Source organism: Pterocles gutturalis, unplaced genomic scaffold (assembly GCF_000699245.1).
Source record: "Pterocles gutturalis isolate BGI_N339 unplaced genomic scaffold, ASM69924v1 scaffold12570, whole genome shotgun sequence".
Taxonomy (NCBI): domain Eukaryota; kingdom Metazoa; phylum Chordata; class Aves; order Pterocliformes; family Pteroclidae; genus Pterocles; species Pterocles gutturalis.
Genome location: NW_010140996.1, coordinates 7541 through 23715, shown reverse-complemented (window position 1 = coordinate 23715; position 16175 = coordinate 7541). Strand labels below are relative to the sequence as shown.

Here is a 16175-nt window from a genome sequence, read left to right as displayed (position 1 = left end):
AAGTATGATTAATATTAAGACATGGAATATTTTTTCAGAGTGTTTGAGTAAACTGTTAGGGCATAACATTTTAATGCTGAAACTACACAAGTAAGAAACAGAAAAGCAGTATTCAAGTGTCTTTAATCCTTGAAGCCTTTAAGTCCTTGCCACTGCATATTTATTTGTCAAATCTGGCTTGCCAATTTTAATCAGATTTTGATGCTTACAATATATTTTTTCACAGGGCAATAACTTCACTTTAGGAGTAAATTATTTTTGATAATAAACTCTTGAAAGATTACCTACAATAGGGACTATCGTTTTTTCACATTATGTACCAATAACACAAAATATCTTCAGCTCTTCCAAGTATCTGTGGTTAAGACTCGCTCAACACAGCGAACTCTGAAGTGCTCAATGAACACAAGGCTCCCTCTCTGCAAGTGTCAGTGCATGATAGAAAGCAATTTTATAAACCAGGCTTCAGCAGAATCAGCAGTTTCAAAAGAATATATCTTTGTTCTAAGTTTCAGGGCCAGATTTTCCCCTTTTGTACATTGCCACTGTTCAATTTTCTTCATTGAAGCTACGATGATTTATACCAGTGGAGGAAACAAGATGATGTATCCCAACATATACCTAGGTCTGTATCTATTTTAAAGTCAGAACTGCTCACCTGCCTTTTATTACTTTAACATTTTTGCTGTTTAAATATGTTGTAATTTATATTTTCAAATTGCTTTGTCTTTGAAAGCATTCAAAGCCTTATTTTTTAAAATATGTGCATGACAACTACTGATAGTTGGAAGGGAGCTCTGCAAATGTCTGGCTTGTAAGGCCAGTAAAAATGATAGAGACCTGCCTGCCAGCTGTTCATCTCTCTACACCATCCTTAATTCTTTTTGTCTACTTATAACAACTGAGTTAGCCTAATATGCTGGGAAATACTACTTTAACTTTTAGTTTTTAATGATTCAATATTGCAATTATATTGCTAGCTAGCATGCAAAATGAAAAAGGCTAACATTAATCAGAGGGGTTAGTACCGGCCACTGGTCAGATTCCCAAAATATCAGCAACACCATAACAAATACTAGTTCTAGCAGAAACAGCTCTTAAAAGTTGTTGTGTCCTAGATATAGCAGAAGTACCAAGAGATGATTAACAACTGACCCAGAGAGACATTAAAAAACCCAAAACAAGCCTGTTTTGTGGGGGCAAAAAAAGAAAAAAGGCAACAACAAAGACCAAAACAAGAAACCCCAACACAAATGAAAACACAGGTCTAAATCCTCCACTGGGGTAAATCTGCAGGACTCCTGTGGCTATAGAGCTAAGCCAGGTTAAGGCAGCTGAGAATGTGGCTTCCTTCTGAGGAAAAAAGCTTATAATGTGCAACCTTCACAGATACCCACAAACATTGCAGTTCACCATTCACATTTCTTTCAACAAAGTGTATAAAAAAAATGGAAGGGAAGGGGACAGGTGTAAGGCTGGGAGTTTTCCTTAGTATGCTTTTACAAAGGTTATTAAAGTTACAATACCATAAATGCTGGAAAACAGAAAGACTCAAAGGATTTCAATTTGGCAGATCAGAAACTGTGGTTGGAGACAAAACTTGTTTCATTCATCTTTGGCAATAAAAATAAATCTTTGCAGTACTGCAGCCAAAGTTATCACATGATGAGGCATTTATACCACAGCTTTTTATTAGCATGAAATTTGAAGAAAATTTCAGAGTATAAATTACAGGTAATGAGATAAGGGGAGGGTAATCAAACTCTCTAAACAACATTTTAATTAATTGCAATAGAGAAAATACAGTAGATGTATTTATTTACTATGAATAATAAAGTGAGTAACTTCAAAAGGCCACTATTTGGTAACGTGGACAGGTAAAATATCTACGTAAAATCCTGCAAAGGTGTATTGGTATTAGAAATTGTCTACTTGCAAAAATATATTTAAAAACTGAAGCTGTTTTGAACAGTACAGGCCACGGAATATTGCAGGATCACTCAGGTTGCCTGGTCCAGCGCTCTGAGCAGTTCATTGCCCTGCAGAAGCGTAGAGCTGCCCAAAACAGGGACGTTCACCTCACAGTCATATCTTGTCAACTCGGGCAACAAATAGGGTTCAAAGGAGGGCCCCAGCAGACGACTGGTCAGACCTGGAAGAGATTAGTGAAGTAAGTCATAGTGCTGAGACCAGAGAGGCAGAGAGAGGCCTTTACTCTCCTCCCTCTTTTGTTTATACCAGTTATAATTTCATCTTGTATTTATGTCAATATGCCTCAAACCACCAGCAGTTACAGGTTTCAGAGCAAACCTATGCATCGCTCTGCCTTAAACTGTTGCAAGCCTGTCACACAAACAGGTGCAGTTTTTCACCTCCACCCCCGATTCAGATTGTTCTAAGAAAAATTATATTGGTGCAGATGAGGAAAGCTATAGTAAACAACACAGTTTCCAAATTGACATCCACTCCCCTTATATATTAAAAGGCACCTATATATGTCCCCTTTAATTACTTATTTCAGCTCTTAGAAAGCACATATTAAGCTTCCAACCTACAAACCTCCCATGTCAATGCTACATTGATGTTATGATGTTCAGTACAATTCAATCAATTCCATCACAGGACAAGAGTATGGATGGAGGACAACTAGTCCTCCAAGGTAAAAATGTACTAAGTTTAACTGAAATGAAGGGCAACAATAATTTTTCCTCATACATTACAAATGTAAACATTAACATTTTCATACTAAACAACAGAACTGTTTTTTTGTTCTATGAAGCAATATCTATTTGGTTCTTGGTTTATCATCCTCCTCCCTATTTTTTGAGTGTTTTCTTTCATGGAATAAGTACTACAACTAAATACCAACAGTTTTGAATTTCTGTATTTGACAGCTCTTACCTGATGCTTTATGAGCTGCCTGGACAGTATAGTCCTGATAATGGGAACTGTAGAACGGAGGGAGAAATGCTCCTGCTTTCAAATTCTCACCAGGGTTGCCACACGTGGGTGGTTGCTGCTGCTGCTGTTGCTGCTGCAGTTGATTCATTGATTGGCTCAGACCTCTTGAGTTACAGACAAATTCATCTGATTTACACAGTAGGAAAAAAAAAGTTAAATTACATTAAGCTACTGTAATAACTACAGTAGATATTACTAATTCAAAGTGATCCTCGGTGTGACAGTCACACAGCATAGGCATACTGACACCTTGTCACAAAGGAAGTCCAGAAACAGCACAAGCTCTAGGAGCAGTATTGCACCCACGATATGCTTGTGTAAGGAAACAAAATGTTGTAGAGAAAAAGCATCAGTTTGAGCTCTGAGATGTCCACACCTTGGATCAGCACAAGGTAAACCCATCTCCATTAAGCTGATCTCTGCTACCTCCAAGGCAAGGGTGTGAACATACATGAAACCATCTACTTTGTAGTTAACAAATGTACCTTAAAGTGTCCAGCTCTTAAGTGATACAACCTGATCTTTAATTTTAGCTTACTGTGATATTTACAGAGCTTATTTACATTTCCTTTTGATCTATTCAGCCTGTCTTAAAATTGTGCTTCAATACTTAACGTTGCAAAACCACTTTCTTTTGTCTTACCAGTAAGAACACTTGTGCTGAGAGACTTCTTTTCTGTAACCAAGGAACAGTTTTCCCCTTTGAGAAATTTCATTCTCTTCCACATTAGGTGAGCTGGGTTAATGACAGATGGATCTCCCTAGAATGTGAATAAAAGCAAAATGAATAATCACACTGATGACCATGGTGAGTCCAAAGTTGTGAAGGGGATGCATTTCTTATGGTTACCCCACTCAGCTGTTGCAACGCTTGCTCTTCATAATCCAGTTGTCGCTTCAGTTTTAAACTATTAGACAGAGCAATTCTTGCCGGGTTTATATCTATGCCTCGTTGCCCAAAAGCATCCAGGGCCCTGTGGAGGAAAGATCTCTGGGTGAGTGAGCAGGGAGGCAAATCTCAACCATCTTGTTCACTTATACCGATTCTTTTTTCATTTAAGGTGTCTTTGACACATTACAGTGGACAGACCTCAAACAAATGTTTTTATTTCCTTTTGTTAGTCATCCCATAAGCTTTTGAAAATTTTACTTTTAGGATCGAAGACTAATGAAAGTCTAGCAGAAACAGCCTCTAGGAATCTCCAGACAGACATAAAAATGCTGTGGAAAATAAAGTAATGATTTTTAAAGCCAGGATTTTGAGAGCCACATCTGTGCCCTTGCTTTGCATACTGAACATGAATACACAGGTTGCTGTTTGGGGACAAACCCTCTCTTTCCAGATGTATGTTCAGACACCGGTATTTCTGCCAACAAGAAGAAATCCCAGAAAGCAAACTGCAGGTAAACTGCACAGTTACATGTTTTTAAAATGACCATTGCTATTTTATGTACTTCCTGAATGTTTTAGCATGACCAACGCTGAAGACCCACGCTCTGCATGCTACCCAAGAACCACAGAGAAACTTCTAGGACTGTAGCCTCTGATCCACATCTCATCCCATGCTGCTCACATGTGTAAGAAAGTGATCAAGGCAAATAAGGGCTGTAGAAAAAAACCCTGTAATTTCAAATCTTTGTTGTAATGTTTACATATATCAACAACTAATGTACTGTCATCCCTCCCTCTCCCCTCTTTTCTGTTGGGCATAATAAGAAAGTGTTTGAGTCCCAGCCTACCACTGGACCAGTAAGCCCTTTCATAATTTTTTTTATAACTGCATAAAGTCAAGCAGGCTTTGCAAAATTAATTAGGTAATCTTTATGTGACCAGCAGGAAATCCATTCATGCACCTTACAGGCAGCAAAAAATTAGCCCACTTCTGCTTCCCCTAGGAGTGACTGTTGCTGGGAGAGCACCACACTAATTTCCCCATAAGTGCTGTCTGATGCGTATCAAAACATCTATTTCAGCTGAACTGAGAAAAAAGTTTTTCAATATTATGACATCCCCACCATGCCCCCAAATGTTTTGAGTGAAATACATAGTTATACCCCAAAAACTCTTACCTTTTTTTATATATGGGCATGCTGGGAGAAGGTACTGGTGGCCCTGAAGGGGAACTTGATAGGGATCCTGAGTATTTATCCCTGAGTCTCCATGTAGCAGGAACATATTCTAATGGGGGATCAGGTGGCCACTGGGTGTTTGGTCTTCCTCCCATCGAAGACAGGGGAGTGGTGGCTTGGTCATAGTACGGTGGCAGCGATGACCTAGTCACATTGTTGAAGAACACCGATGACAGGGAGTCATGACCAGGGTTAATGTTTTTATTTGATAGCTGTGGGCAGTATTTCTCTGGGAGGAACTGATTCTGTGAAGCAGAAGCAAGGGGTTGGAAGATGGTACTCATGCTACTTAGACTCTGCTGGGTATTTTGTGCACTTTCCGAGAGAGGACATTCTTCTTGGCAGATTGGGCTGAGCTGGAAATCTTCTCCATCCATAGGAATGTAAGGAGCCAAGGTTTCAAGGTCCAGTTCATTGAAGTCAGTCTGCACAAAAATAAAGTAAGAAACTAAAAGTTAATAACAGTTGTGGCAGTTAACTGTGAGATGAAATACTAGTATATGTGAGGCTGAGAAAAATGACTATATGCCAAATTTACCTACGTGAAACTGGACAGCTCCTATTTAAAGGTGTCTTATTTCTATAACTAGCATACATGTTCATTGTATCATCAGCAGCAAAGACAGACAACAAACTGAAGAAAAAAATCTTCCAGATAAGCAGTATTTGCTAAAGCAGCTTGCATGCAGCCTGCAACATCACAGTGATCTGAATTAGATCTTGTGTTTCATCAAGCTTTGAATAACTTGTCTGCCAAGACTCTACAACATGTGGCATGCAGTTCAACCTCAGGCTTTTTAATGCTAAAATAGAAAACACAGCTTTCTCATAATAGAGCTACATGAAAAAAAAAAACCCATCTAAAATGCACAAGTTTACAAAAATGTAGTTGAAAGGACAGTATTGCACTTAAATCTGATTTTTTTTTTTCCTTCCCTTGGAGAACTAGTCATATTTAAATTCATTTATCTTGGTGTTTGACCAGAGCTGAACAGAGAGGGAAATGAACGTTGGCCCACCAGTCAGCTCATGACAGGCACTTTTCTAATGCTCATTCTTCCCCACCACAAAAACCTGCTGATGGGGTGGGACACACCTGTGCAAGCAGATGCTGAGTCTGACAAAACTGAATGTTGCACATGTCAAGCCTTGCACTGAGCTTGATCCTGAACTGTGTTTTTTCCTATCTGTCCACTCTTTCTATTGCTTTCATTGCTGTTTCTGTGTCCAAACTGAGATTAAATTTCTTCAGGATATGGACTACACCTGTATCTTAGCAAGTCTTCAAATTGCACTGGCAAATTGAGGCATTTCATTTGAGGCCAGATCCCCCCAAACTTTCCATAGGATTAATAGAAGGAGATAAGTATAAGGTCTGAGCTGACAGCCAGCAGTGCCTGTTCCTTTCTCTTAACTAGTAAGAAATATAAGCTCTAAACAAAGGCATTTCAATTAAGTACCTAAAGTTATGTGGAATGAATCAGGCCTACAGCTTTTATTCGTTTGATGTAGTGTTACAATAGTGGAGAATTAAGAGAGTTATTTATAGAGGGAATTTCTACGCTTACACCCTGATTAGCATGCAGGAGACTGATACGTTATGTTACTTTATGTGCAAGTAATTGTCACATCTCTCTGAAATCCTCCAAGAGGTAAGACAAGAGGAATCTATCCAAAATGAGAGTTTTCATTTTCTAGTTAAAGGAGGCATGTGCTATGAGGGGCATTTCTTTCTCACTTTGAGGTTTTGCAAGCATTAGTTTATTTATATTTTGTTCTAGAAAGGATGCTTACTTGCTAGTCATGAGGCCAGATTTAAAAAGAAATGCCGCTGCTTGTATTCCTTATCCAGTCTACAGAAGTGTCCAAATTCTGAAAGCTCTCTGCTGCTGCTTTCTTCTTAGCAGTGCCACCACAGTGACATCCTAAGGCGGTTGCTTCAGAGAATTAGGGAGAGACACTTACATGCCAGCTTTTGAAAGCGTGTATTTTTGTTAGTGTTGCACATCAAAGTTTTGGTGTACATGTGCAAATGCAGTTTGCATGTATGTTACTATATCTGCACATATAGGATGCATCTGTACTACCTGCTTGCAGGGAATTGATTTTTATGGCTTTTGGAAGAGACATTACTTCCTTACCTGAGAGTTGCACTGACTTTTTGATTCTGTGTCCATGGCAAAGAGTTTTTCAATCACCTCAATTTTAAGATCTTCATCCACAGCACTATAATAATCTCCTGGGCTGCTTGGCTGCACAGAAGTAAGAATTTGCTATAAGCAGCAAGACAACCACAGTATTGGCTTAGTGTCATGCAATTTATACTGTGCTATTCAGGAACAGATCAAGCAATGATACCAAGCTGTATATATAGTGTCCTTGGAACCCAAAACTGTCCACTGCTAGCATGTGGTTTTCTCCAACACAAGATTACTTGTCACTACAAAATCTAAGAGCTACACTGATTAACAAAGGCACCCAATAGGGGAGTCTAGTTGTCATCTTAGTTTAAATGGGGTTTTTTTGGCAAATCAGACCAGCAACATGAGATGTATACTGTTAAATAAATACTCGTGTCAAGAAGGGAGACGATTAGCACTACCTCAATGTCTTTATTAAAATTTGACATCCTCTAGTAAAGCCTGGCTAAGAGTGGCTCCAGTTCTTGCGGGCAATGCCCTGAAAGCACATTAATTCTTTCAGTGAGGAACTGAGCAGTGAGCTGCACTCAAAAGTCTGAGTAGGGTAAAGTTTCAGGGCTAGAGACTATAGCTTCTAGTTAACAAACAGAAAGGGGCCGTATGGGCCTGGGGCAATGTTGCTAGTGACCACACCATTTTACATGGGCTTTTTATTTAAGGCTAACTCCATGAAGGATGGTGGCATGTTCTTTCTACTAGTTGTTTTATAGGTACATCTGGGAGAAAATTAAGATTTCAATGTAAAGGGAGGATATAGCTCCCATTTGATGTTTTTGCTATTGATGCTTAAGCTACACACGGTACAGGAGGGATGCAGGTACACTGGGCCTTGCTAGTAAGCAATAAGATAGGTCTGCTAACGTGAAAACATCATCTACGTGTATTGATGGGATTTACATACAAAATATAACATGCATTTTCACTTAAAGCTCTTCTTACCGTGGAACAGCTACTGTTGCTGCTTGCACTTGGAGTACTGCTGCCAGGTGCAATCTGAGGCATTGTAAAGGATGGTATTGTCAGTGTTTCACATTGAGCAGTGTGGCTTTTCACCTCCGCTGGTGATGCTTTGGTTGGTGTCAAAACAGCACTGGTGAAGGCAGGGGCTTCCTCAAAGTTCTGTGTCCCTGCATGGAGTTTTAACAATATTAATGGATGCTTTTAGGTTGTGCTGTGTTATGATATAATTGCAGCTATTCATTGAAAGTAAACACTGCTCCTAGTTGCCGTGGCAATGAGTTGGCATAGACTTAATGCATGTTGTTTAGTCAGCAAGAAAGCCTGATTCCGCTCTCATTCACAGAAATTTTCCACTGGTGTGAGCATGTGGGCTCTTATAACCATTACTCCTAATTTGTACACACAGCAAACAGACCTTGGCTGTTAGGTTTCTAAATGTACGCTCATACGTGGTTCTTTGTTGCACAAAAATTATTTATACAAACACTAACCAAAATCCAGGGAAATAATGGCATCACCAGGTGTTGGTGCCAGCTGAGCAAGTTCCTCTGGTTCTTCCTTTAACTTAGTAAACAAGAAGTCACTCTTGTCTGGGCCAGGGATGCCGCTCTCGTAGGCAGTGCTCATCGTCAGCAGGTGAGGTTTGAAGAGTGATTCCGTTTGGTCCATGGAGAACACAATATTGTTCTTCTCAATTTCACTAACAAGAAAATAGGTTTTAGGTATTTTGCACTCTAAAAAAAAAAAAGACGTGGGTAATGTAGGCAGTACAAACTCTCTAAAGCTGGGCCTGTACAAGCGTTTTGGCATCTCTTAGTTGCTTGCCAGGCTCGACAGGCAAGGCATGGTTCCAGCGTTGCTGAGCACCACCATCTCAGATGATGCAGAGAGTGTGGTCAGGACTTCTGTGGAAATACTCGGGGCTTTGCTGCTGTGCTTTTTAAAGAGATGTAGTTGAGGCTATAATGACCCAGACTATCACTCAAATAAGCATTTCCTATTTTAGCCCCATCTAGGACCAAAAATACTTGAGTTTTGCCAAACAGAGGCAAAACCTGCTGATTTGGACTGATTTTTGAGGCAGAAAAGAGCTTCTCCTAACAACAGAAGATAAAATTATGACTTAATTTTATCTCCCTGTCACAGCATTAGAAAAGCAAAACGTATTAGCAGTTGTCTTACACAACAAAATCTTCATTACAGATTCTCTGGTGTATCAGCAGAGCAGACACTCTGCAGAAGAGACAGGCCGTAGTGTATTTCAACAGTGTGTATGGGAACGGGCATGCCACATTTTTCATCGATGTCTAACATCAGTAAACAAGACTGAACAGACATGACTAAACTGATTTCAAAATAACAACACTGAATAAATAGACCCTTCAAAAGTTCCTCTGACTATTGCATTTCTTCCAGCACATGAATCCGTACATGGTTTTTCTGTCCCATAAAACTTACCTCAGCACATAGTTGACGCAGACAATACACTGAGGCTGTAGGTTGCGTGTATTGTAAATCACCGTTCCTTGAGTCTCCAGCCATACGTATCCACCGTGCTTGGCAAGCATACGGTACTGGCCCGTCACTACTTGACCTTTTGTACACACTGAGAAAAGAGGGCAGAGAGATATAAATAATGAGGCAGGACAGAACACACAATATGCAACACTAGCTTTAAATAAACCTGCTTCTGAGTTTTCATTATACAAAACTACACTAAGACATTTGTTAGCAAGAATGCTTAACTTTGGGGAAAAGTGGCCATTTTAAATATAAAAGGGGCTGTTAATTTGAGGTCTCAGGATGCCATTTGAGTTCTTCAGATGGTCCGAGTATTCATATCAGGGTCTGGGATTTTTTTTTTGTATTTAATGTAAGATCCTAATTGCTCCCCGAATTAATGCCTGCTGCATGTTTCTTGAAAGTCCCTGTTCTAGAAGTGCCTCAGTTTAGGCTCCCAAGTTGATCTGTAGAAAAGTGAATTTATTTAGGTGATGGATAAGGCCAAGAGTCAGATGATTTGAAAGCTACACTCACAAAAAAATTTAAAAAAAAAAATCTCACAGTTTAAATCTATGCTTATCTCTTTTTATAAGTTAGAGTTAGGAGCTGGAGATATCAACACAAAGTGAAGGTATCACTGGCACAGTATTGGTCTTAAGAGGCTGAAGAAGTTAATATCACTCTTAAAGAAGTATCAAAATTAAGAACAGTAAATGGGACTGTTTTGCCTAGGAGAAAAAAGAAAGCTGAACTACTGTATTTCTCTGTCTGCTTGAACTGTGTTGTTCCTCTGCAGCAGCTTGAAATTGGCAGCCTAGAAGGAACCAAGACCCTTGTGACAAATCAAATGTTTATTTAACTTTAATTTTTTTTTTTAACTGACCTGTGTTTCTCAATCAATAAACTGATAATAGTACAACTTGGGTTTAAAGCTTCATCTAGATGTTTGAAAGGTGAAATCCTATCTCCTGTAGCTACCTCCTCCCCCACCCCCCAGTATTTTGTAGAGAATAAGTTTTCAGTATGGAGCTTTGGACTTCTGAGATGTAAAGTTTTATGATGCCCTGTCTGTTGTAAATCCTTTCCTAAAAGCAATGAACACTGTTATGCAATTCACAGTTGTCAGTTGAGGAAAAATATTGTTGATCAATGGAAATAAAATTAGGGCTGGAGTATGCAAGTGATACTCATATTAATGAGAGTTTGTATTTATAAGCAGACATAGTTGCACCGAGTAGCAAAAGTGGGAACTGTCTCAACTAAACCTTTGACCACATTGGCAATCTTCCCTTGTAAACAGCTTTTATGCCTGAAGACAGTATGGCATCAAACTAATGCCCTAAAAAAAATGTAATTTGACTCAGTAAGGCTGGAAACTTGATTCTGCAGTCTTTGTACAGAAAAATTCCTTGTGAGTGTGGTCATTAACACAAGCTATTTATTGTCAAGTCTCTCCTACATTGCCACCATATAAATGTTGCATTTCACAGGCCTGGATTTGTACAACTGTTTTGCAGATAATTGTTGCTGTGTTTATCCTTCTATCTCTGAAGTTTGTTTGTTTTCTTCCTAGGAGTATTTAATCATCCTTCATTTAATTTATTTAGACAAAGTAGAACATTACTTTTATTGATTAAATACTTCTGGTGGAACAAAATCAAAAGGCTTTCATTTCAAAGCGTTTTAGTGACTGGACTGTTCTGCTCTGCTTGTGAAACATAATTATACTGCTTCCTAATCATCAGCTCATCAATAAGAGTCACAGTGTGGGCGCCTGTTACATTACAAAGAAGCTTTTTACTGCTTTAATCTTTTTTTTTATTATTATTCAAAGCATGTCATGTTCTGATATAATAAAGTACAGTAGAATCCCTCTGTGGGGTAATCTCATAAATTACTAATACACTTGTAACTGCTGACTTTGTAATTAACACTACATTTAAGGTTCTGCCTTCAGACTGAACTTCTCACTTTTTTTAAAAAAGTATACATTACCTGTATCTTTAAAGAACTAGTAACATCTCAACGAAATAGGCTCTAATTATATTCCTTATGTTTGAGTGGAGAAAAGGGGAGGCAAGTATGAATTTAATTGAATGCCAATTTTTTTTTTTAATTGCTGAAAGACACTTGAGCAACATGATTCACTTGGAAGGCTTGTCGAACTTCTGCTATGTACTACCAAGTGGCAGGTCCCAGATGGTGACATTCAGCTCCCCACTGAATTCAACAGCAAAATTCCCATTGGCTTAAATGGCAGCAAGACCACACTCTAGATGGAAGCGGTTATAGACTATTAATCACCGAATTGGAAAAAGAGCTCTGCAGTCAATCTTTCCTGTAGATTTAGGTAACAAGACTGAGATTTTCATCTTGCTTGCATAACATGTAAAAAACTGGATATGCTAAATACTGCCAAACACATTCTAATCTTCCATTTGATGGTGACTAATTAAAATTTTCCTACTCTATATGCAACTATAATTCCAGCCAAGAACACAAACACTATTGTGGCTTGCTTGAATGTGAGGTGGTTATTTCACCTCAAGAAAAAAAAAAAAAAAATCAACAAACTGCAGTACAGTAAGTAAAACTGCAATAAGCATGATTTTTCACTAAATTAGAAGGAAGAAAAGGAAAGGACTTCTGCTTCTACCAAGAGACTCATTTGAGGTTTTTCTCCCTCTCTTCAAACTTCAGTCTCCTTCCTCTATTTCCTGTCCATCTTTATAACACTAAATGGTTGGCACTTTTAGAATTGGTGACTGTATTATTGCATTAAGACATACTCTATACATAGCCTATTTCTAATAAAAATTATTGTTTAATAAACACAAGTGTTCTGAACATTAATTTTAAGGTGGATATTTCCATGTATAAATTAACATGGCCAGGAAGAACTCCTAAGTTCTGCATAGCTATGTGCTAGAAGAACTAGTAAGTTGTGTATAAGCTATATACCTGCTTGGTCACTCTATGCATTAGACTATCTCAATGGCACACATTATGAAACCTATCGGAGGGCTTATGTGTGTTTTCTCAAGCCACAGCTTGCTGTTACTTTGCCTTTCCAGTTGTTCTCTGAGTTGGTAAGAAGCCTGACTGTCCCAGAAGACATGGAAAGTATTTATCTTAGAAAAACTAGAGAGGTCAAATTTGCTGGTAATGTAAACTGATGGTTCTGTTGTGAGCAACACAGCACAGATTTTAGTCCTGTGCTTCCAACATTAAAAGATCATCCATGCTGATCCTGTGCTATCATAAACACTATGGAACACTTTGATCCTAAATATTTATAACCTGTGTAACGCACAGTGCCTCGAGCATTTTTGCTGGTTTAACTTACGCTTCTAGACTTTCATTCTGCTTCTCGATCAGACCTCATGCCCAACAGCGAAAACTTGTAGGACGTGGCCCTTTTCAGTAGGCACAAACGGCATCTAGACATTAACTCTGCACTACACGAGGTGAATTGAATTGCTAGAGTGAGGAGTAACCTCCATCAATGTGTGGTCAAGATGGGTACTGGAAACCTTCCACCTAGCTTTACATGGACAAGTCCCAACTCAATGGTCTCATTTAATTAACTAGATAGGGACAACCAAAAAGGGCTCGCTCTCTCATTCCTGTTACCAAAGAGACTGCCAGGTCTCATTTCATTCCCTCCCCAGTGTTGTCCCATTCTTAGAAATGCAATACAATGATTCAAAATCAACAGTGCAGCATACCCACTCATTTCTCAGGGTGCCTCTTGATAGCCCAGCATAGGGTATGGACATCCTATCTATAAATGTCACTAATTCCTTTTCACTGTTACAAGCATGAACACATTACCTAAGAAACAATTTTAACAAATACATTCCCAGACAACTCTCTGCAAGTATAGCGCGATTTCTTTTTTCTTTTTTTTTTTTTTTTTTTTTTTTTTTTTTAAAGCAGCTCTGGAAACAGGATGATTCATACCAATACAGTTTTACAGCACACAGCTTTAATCACTGCCAAACATTCTTTCAAGTAACATTTCAACTCAGAGCTGTCCTGAATCCTTGCCATCAGAGCTAACACATATTCCCTTTTCCCCTTAAGGTCAGAAACTTATTCTTTGCTGCTACTTTTCTTTGGGAAGTACAGAAATATTTCTGTATGTCCACTTGATGGGCAATTCCTTACAGACATGACCTAAGTCATGGGCTTTTTCCTGAGGACAGAGACCTTGATCATAGTAACTACAAGGTGGGATATTTTTGTTTTTTAGCTTGTGGACTCCAGTCTCTAGGAGCTTTGCTTTGTTTTTACAAAAAGAACAGCAGCAGACATTTTAGTGATATGTTGCTGAGAACTCTCCCATGCACTTGTTCAGTAGCTGTAACAGCCAAGGGTAGGAAATGTCATTTGTACATGAGTGCACTGTGCTGTTTCCAGCCATAGAGCCAACTCTAAGGACAAAGACTAAAGATTTAAATACAATAATTTTAAGACACCTTATGTGAGAGAGAGAGAGAGAGAGAGAGAAAAAGTGTAACTATGTGGCCTGCTGAAGAGAGGGAGCAGATCTTGGATCTGATCTCTATCTCTGCTCCTGGAATAATTCAGGTACTTTACATTACAAACAGCTACAACTGACAGTTCACATAGGCATAAGAATAAAAAGCAGCAGCTGTTCCTGGCAGTATATATTATTTGTATAATTAATATCCCTTTTCAAAAGTCTCCTTGCACATCTGTTTTGGGTGGGGAAGAGAGCTGTTAATTGGTAGCAGAAAGAATACATTCAAAAATACACTGGAATATTACCTATTACCCTTTACAGCTGCTTTCCTGCTGAGCCCAACAGCACACTGGAAGGATAATGCCACCAGTAAATGCACTTTTCACCAGGCTAGCACTGCCTAACTCAGCTTTTCAAATTTTCAGCTGATCCTTGTACTATCCCTTTGAGAGACAGTGATTCTCCTTCTCTACCATCCAAGTTTAGTCTTAATTATGGCAAAAATCAGATGTCTGGAAATAGCAGCAGCAGGTCTTAGCTAGACAAGCATGGTAACCTGTGAGCTTTCTTGCAAAGCAAAAATACTGTTCTCAGAGAATATCTGCACACAAAGTGCATTTGTATTTTCAACTACCTATTGAGGTACCTGCAAGCTGTGCTTTATGTGCAAACTATGAAGAAAAATAAGAATGTGACTTACAGTTCTGGTGACTCTTGGTCATACTCTCTGAGTCCAAGGCATGGTAGAACTCATATGCTGAACGGCCCAGCAGCTCCTCTGGATGGTATCCAATCAACTCTGTTATTCTAGGTTAAGAAAAAAACAAATATTTTTAAAATTCGGGTCACCTCACCCTTATGCTTACATGTGCAGGACAGCTACCAGCTCTAGTCCTTAGACTAACAGAATGAAAACCACAATATGAGAAATTCTGAACCTCTAAATACATTAGAAGCTGTAGAGGACTTCTGATAATGTTCTGAAATATTTCCATGTTCGGAATAGACTGCCTTTTACTACTACTGGAATAAAAATTCCTAGGGGTGTTATTATGTGTGTTGCAAATTTTCCCAGGCCTATTGCACAGTATCTCTTACAGAAGGTCTCAACTGGAAAACCTTGCTGACAACGTTATCAAGCTGTCCACTGCATGCAGAAACGCACAACTACCATAATTCAAAATTAAATGCATTTGAAGGGGGTAGTGGTTTAGCACCATCAGGTTTAAAAGTACTTGTACTTTTAAAAAAAACATACATTAAAGGGCCAAATCACTACTTTGGGTATTGCATTTAATAAAATAAAAATGCAAGGTGAGAAATTAAGTTCAGTTAAAATAAAAATATCAGCTCTTCTACTTAGTATTTCTCAATTATATGAGAACTTTAGCATGTGGATTAGGTTACTTGGGTGACTAATCCACAAACTAAATAGGATTTTACACAAAGAAAGCTATGATCTCAAAAACTAGACTTTTTTAAGAGCCTGAGTACTTGGGCAAGGCAGGATTTCTCACAAGTTCCTGAATAAATGAAAATAGGTCATCAAACTGTGCAGATGGTTTTCTCTAATGAGGGGGTGGAGGAAAAGGGTTCTATTTTTCTAAATTCAATTTGAAATACCATCACACGCAACTTTACAGGAAACGTGGTTAGTAAAAAAATAATTCAAAAGTCAAGATATCATATCTTCTGGGAAAATAAGGAAACATTCCTGTTTTCCAAGTTAACAGCACTCTTGGATGCCTTTTCCTAGCTTTTAAACTGCAATAACAACCTGTTATGTAGCACAGAGCAGTAGCAGAAACAAGTAAAAGCCGACTGCTTAGCTGTCACAAACCTTGAAAAGCCAGGAGGTTTGCAAGGAATGGTCACATCTTGCAGCAGGTCCCTGTAGTCAATAGCAGTGCCCAAGTTTTATGCCTTCTAAC

General features: G+C 38.7%; 1 protein-coding gene across 1 annotated transcript; it reads right to left on the bottom strand.

Annotated features, from left to right (window-relative positions):
* Positions 1-1038: 1038 nt before the first annotated feature.
* EPAS1 (endothelial PAS domain protein 1) lies at positions 1039-15051 on the bottom strand (the record flags this gene model as incomplete). The annotated part of the gene is made up of 10 exons (XM_010083878.1): positions 1039-2152; positions 2902-3087; positions 3605-3722; positions 3812-3935; positions 5032-5516; positions 7233-7343; positions 8232-8419; positions 8744-8952; positions 9711-9858; positions 14945-15051. Coding segments are annotated over 10 exons (1828 nt in total), but the record flags the coding sequence as incomplete, so codon positions are not given.
* Between the last annotated feature and the right edge of the window lie 1124 nt (positions 15052-16175).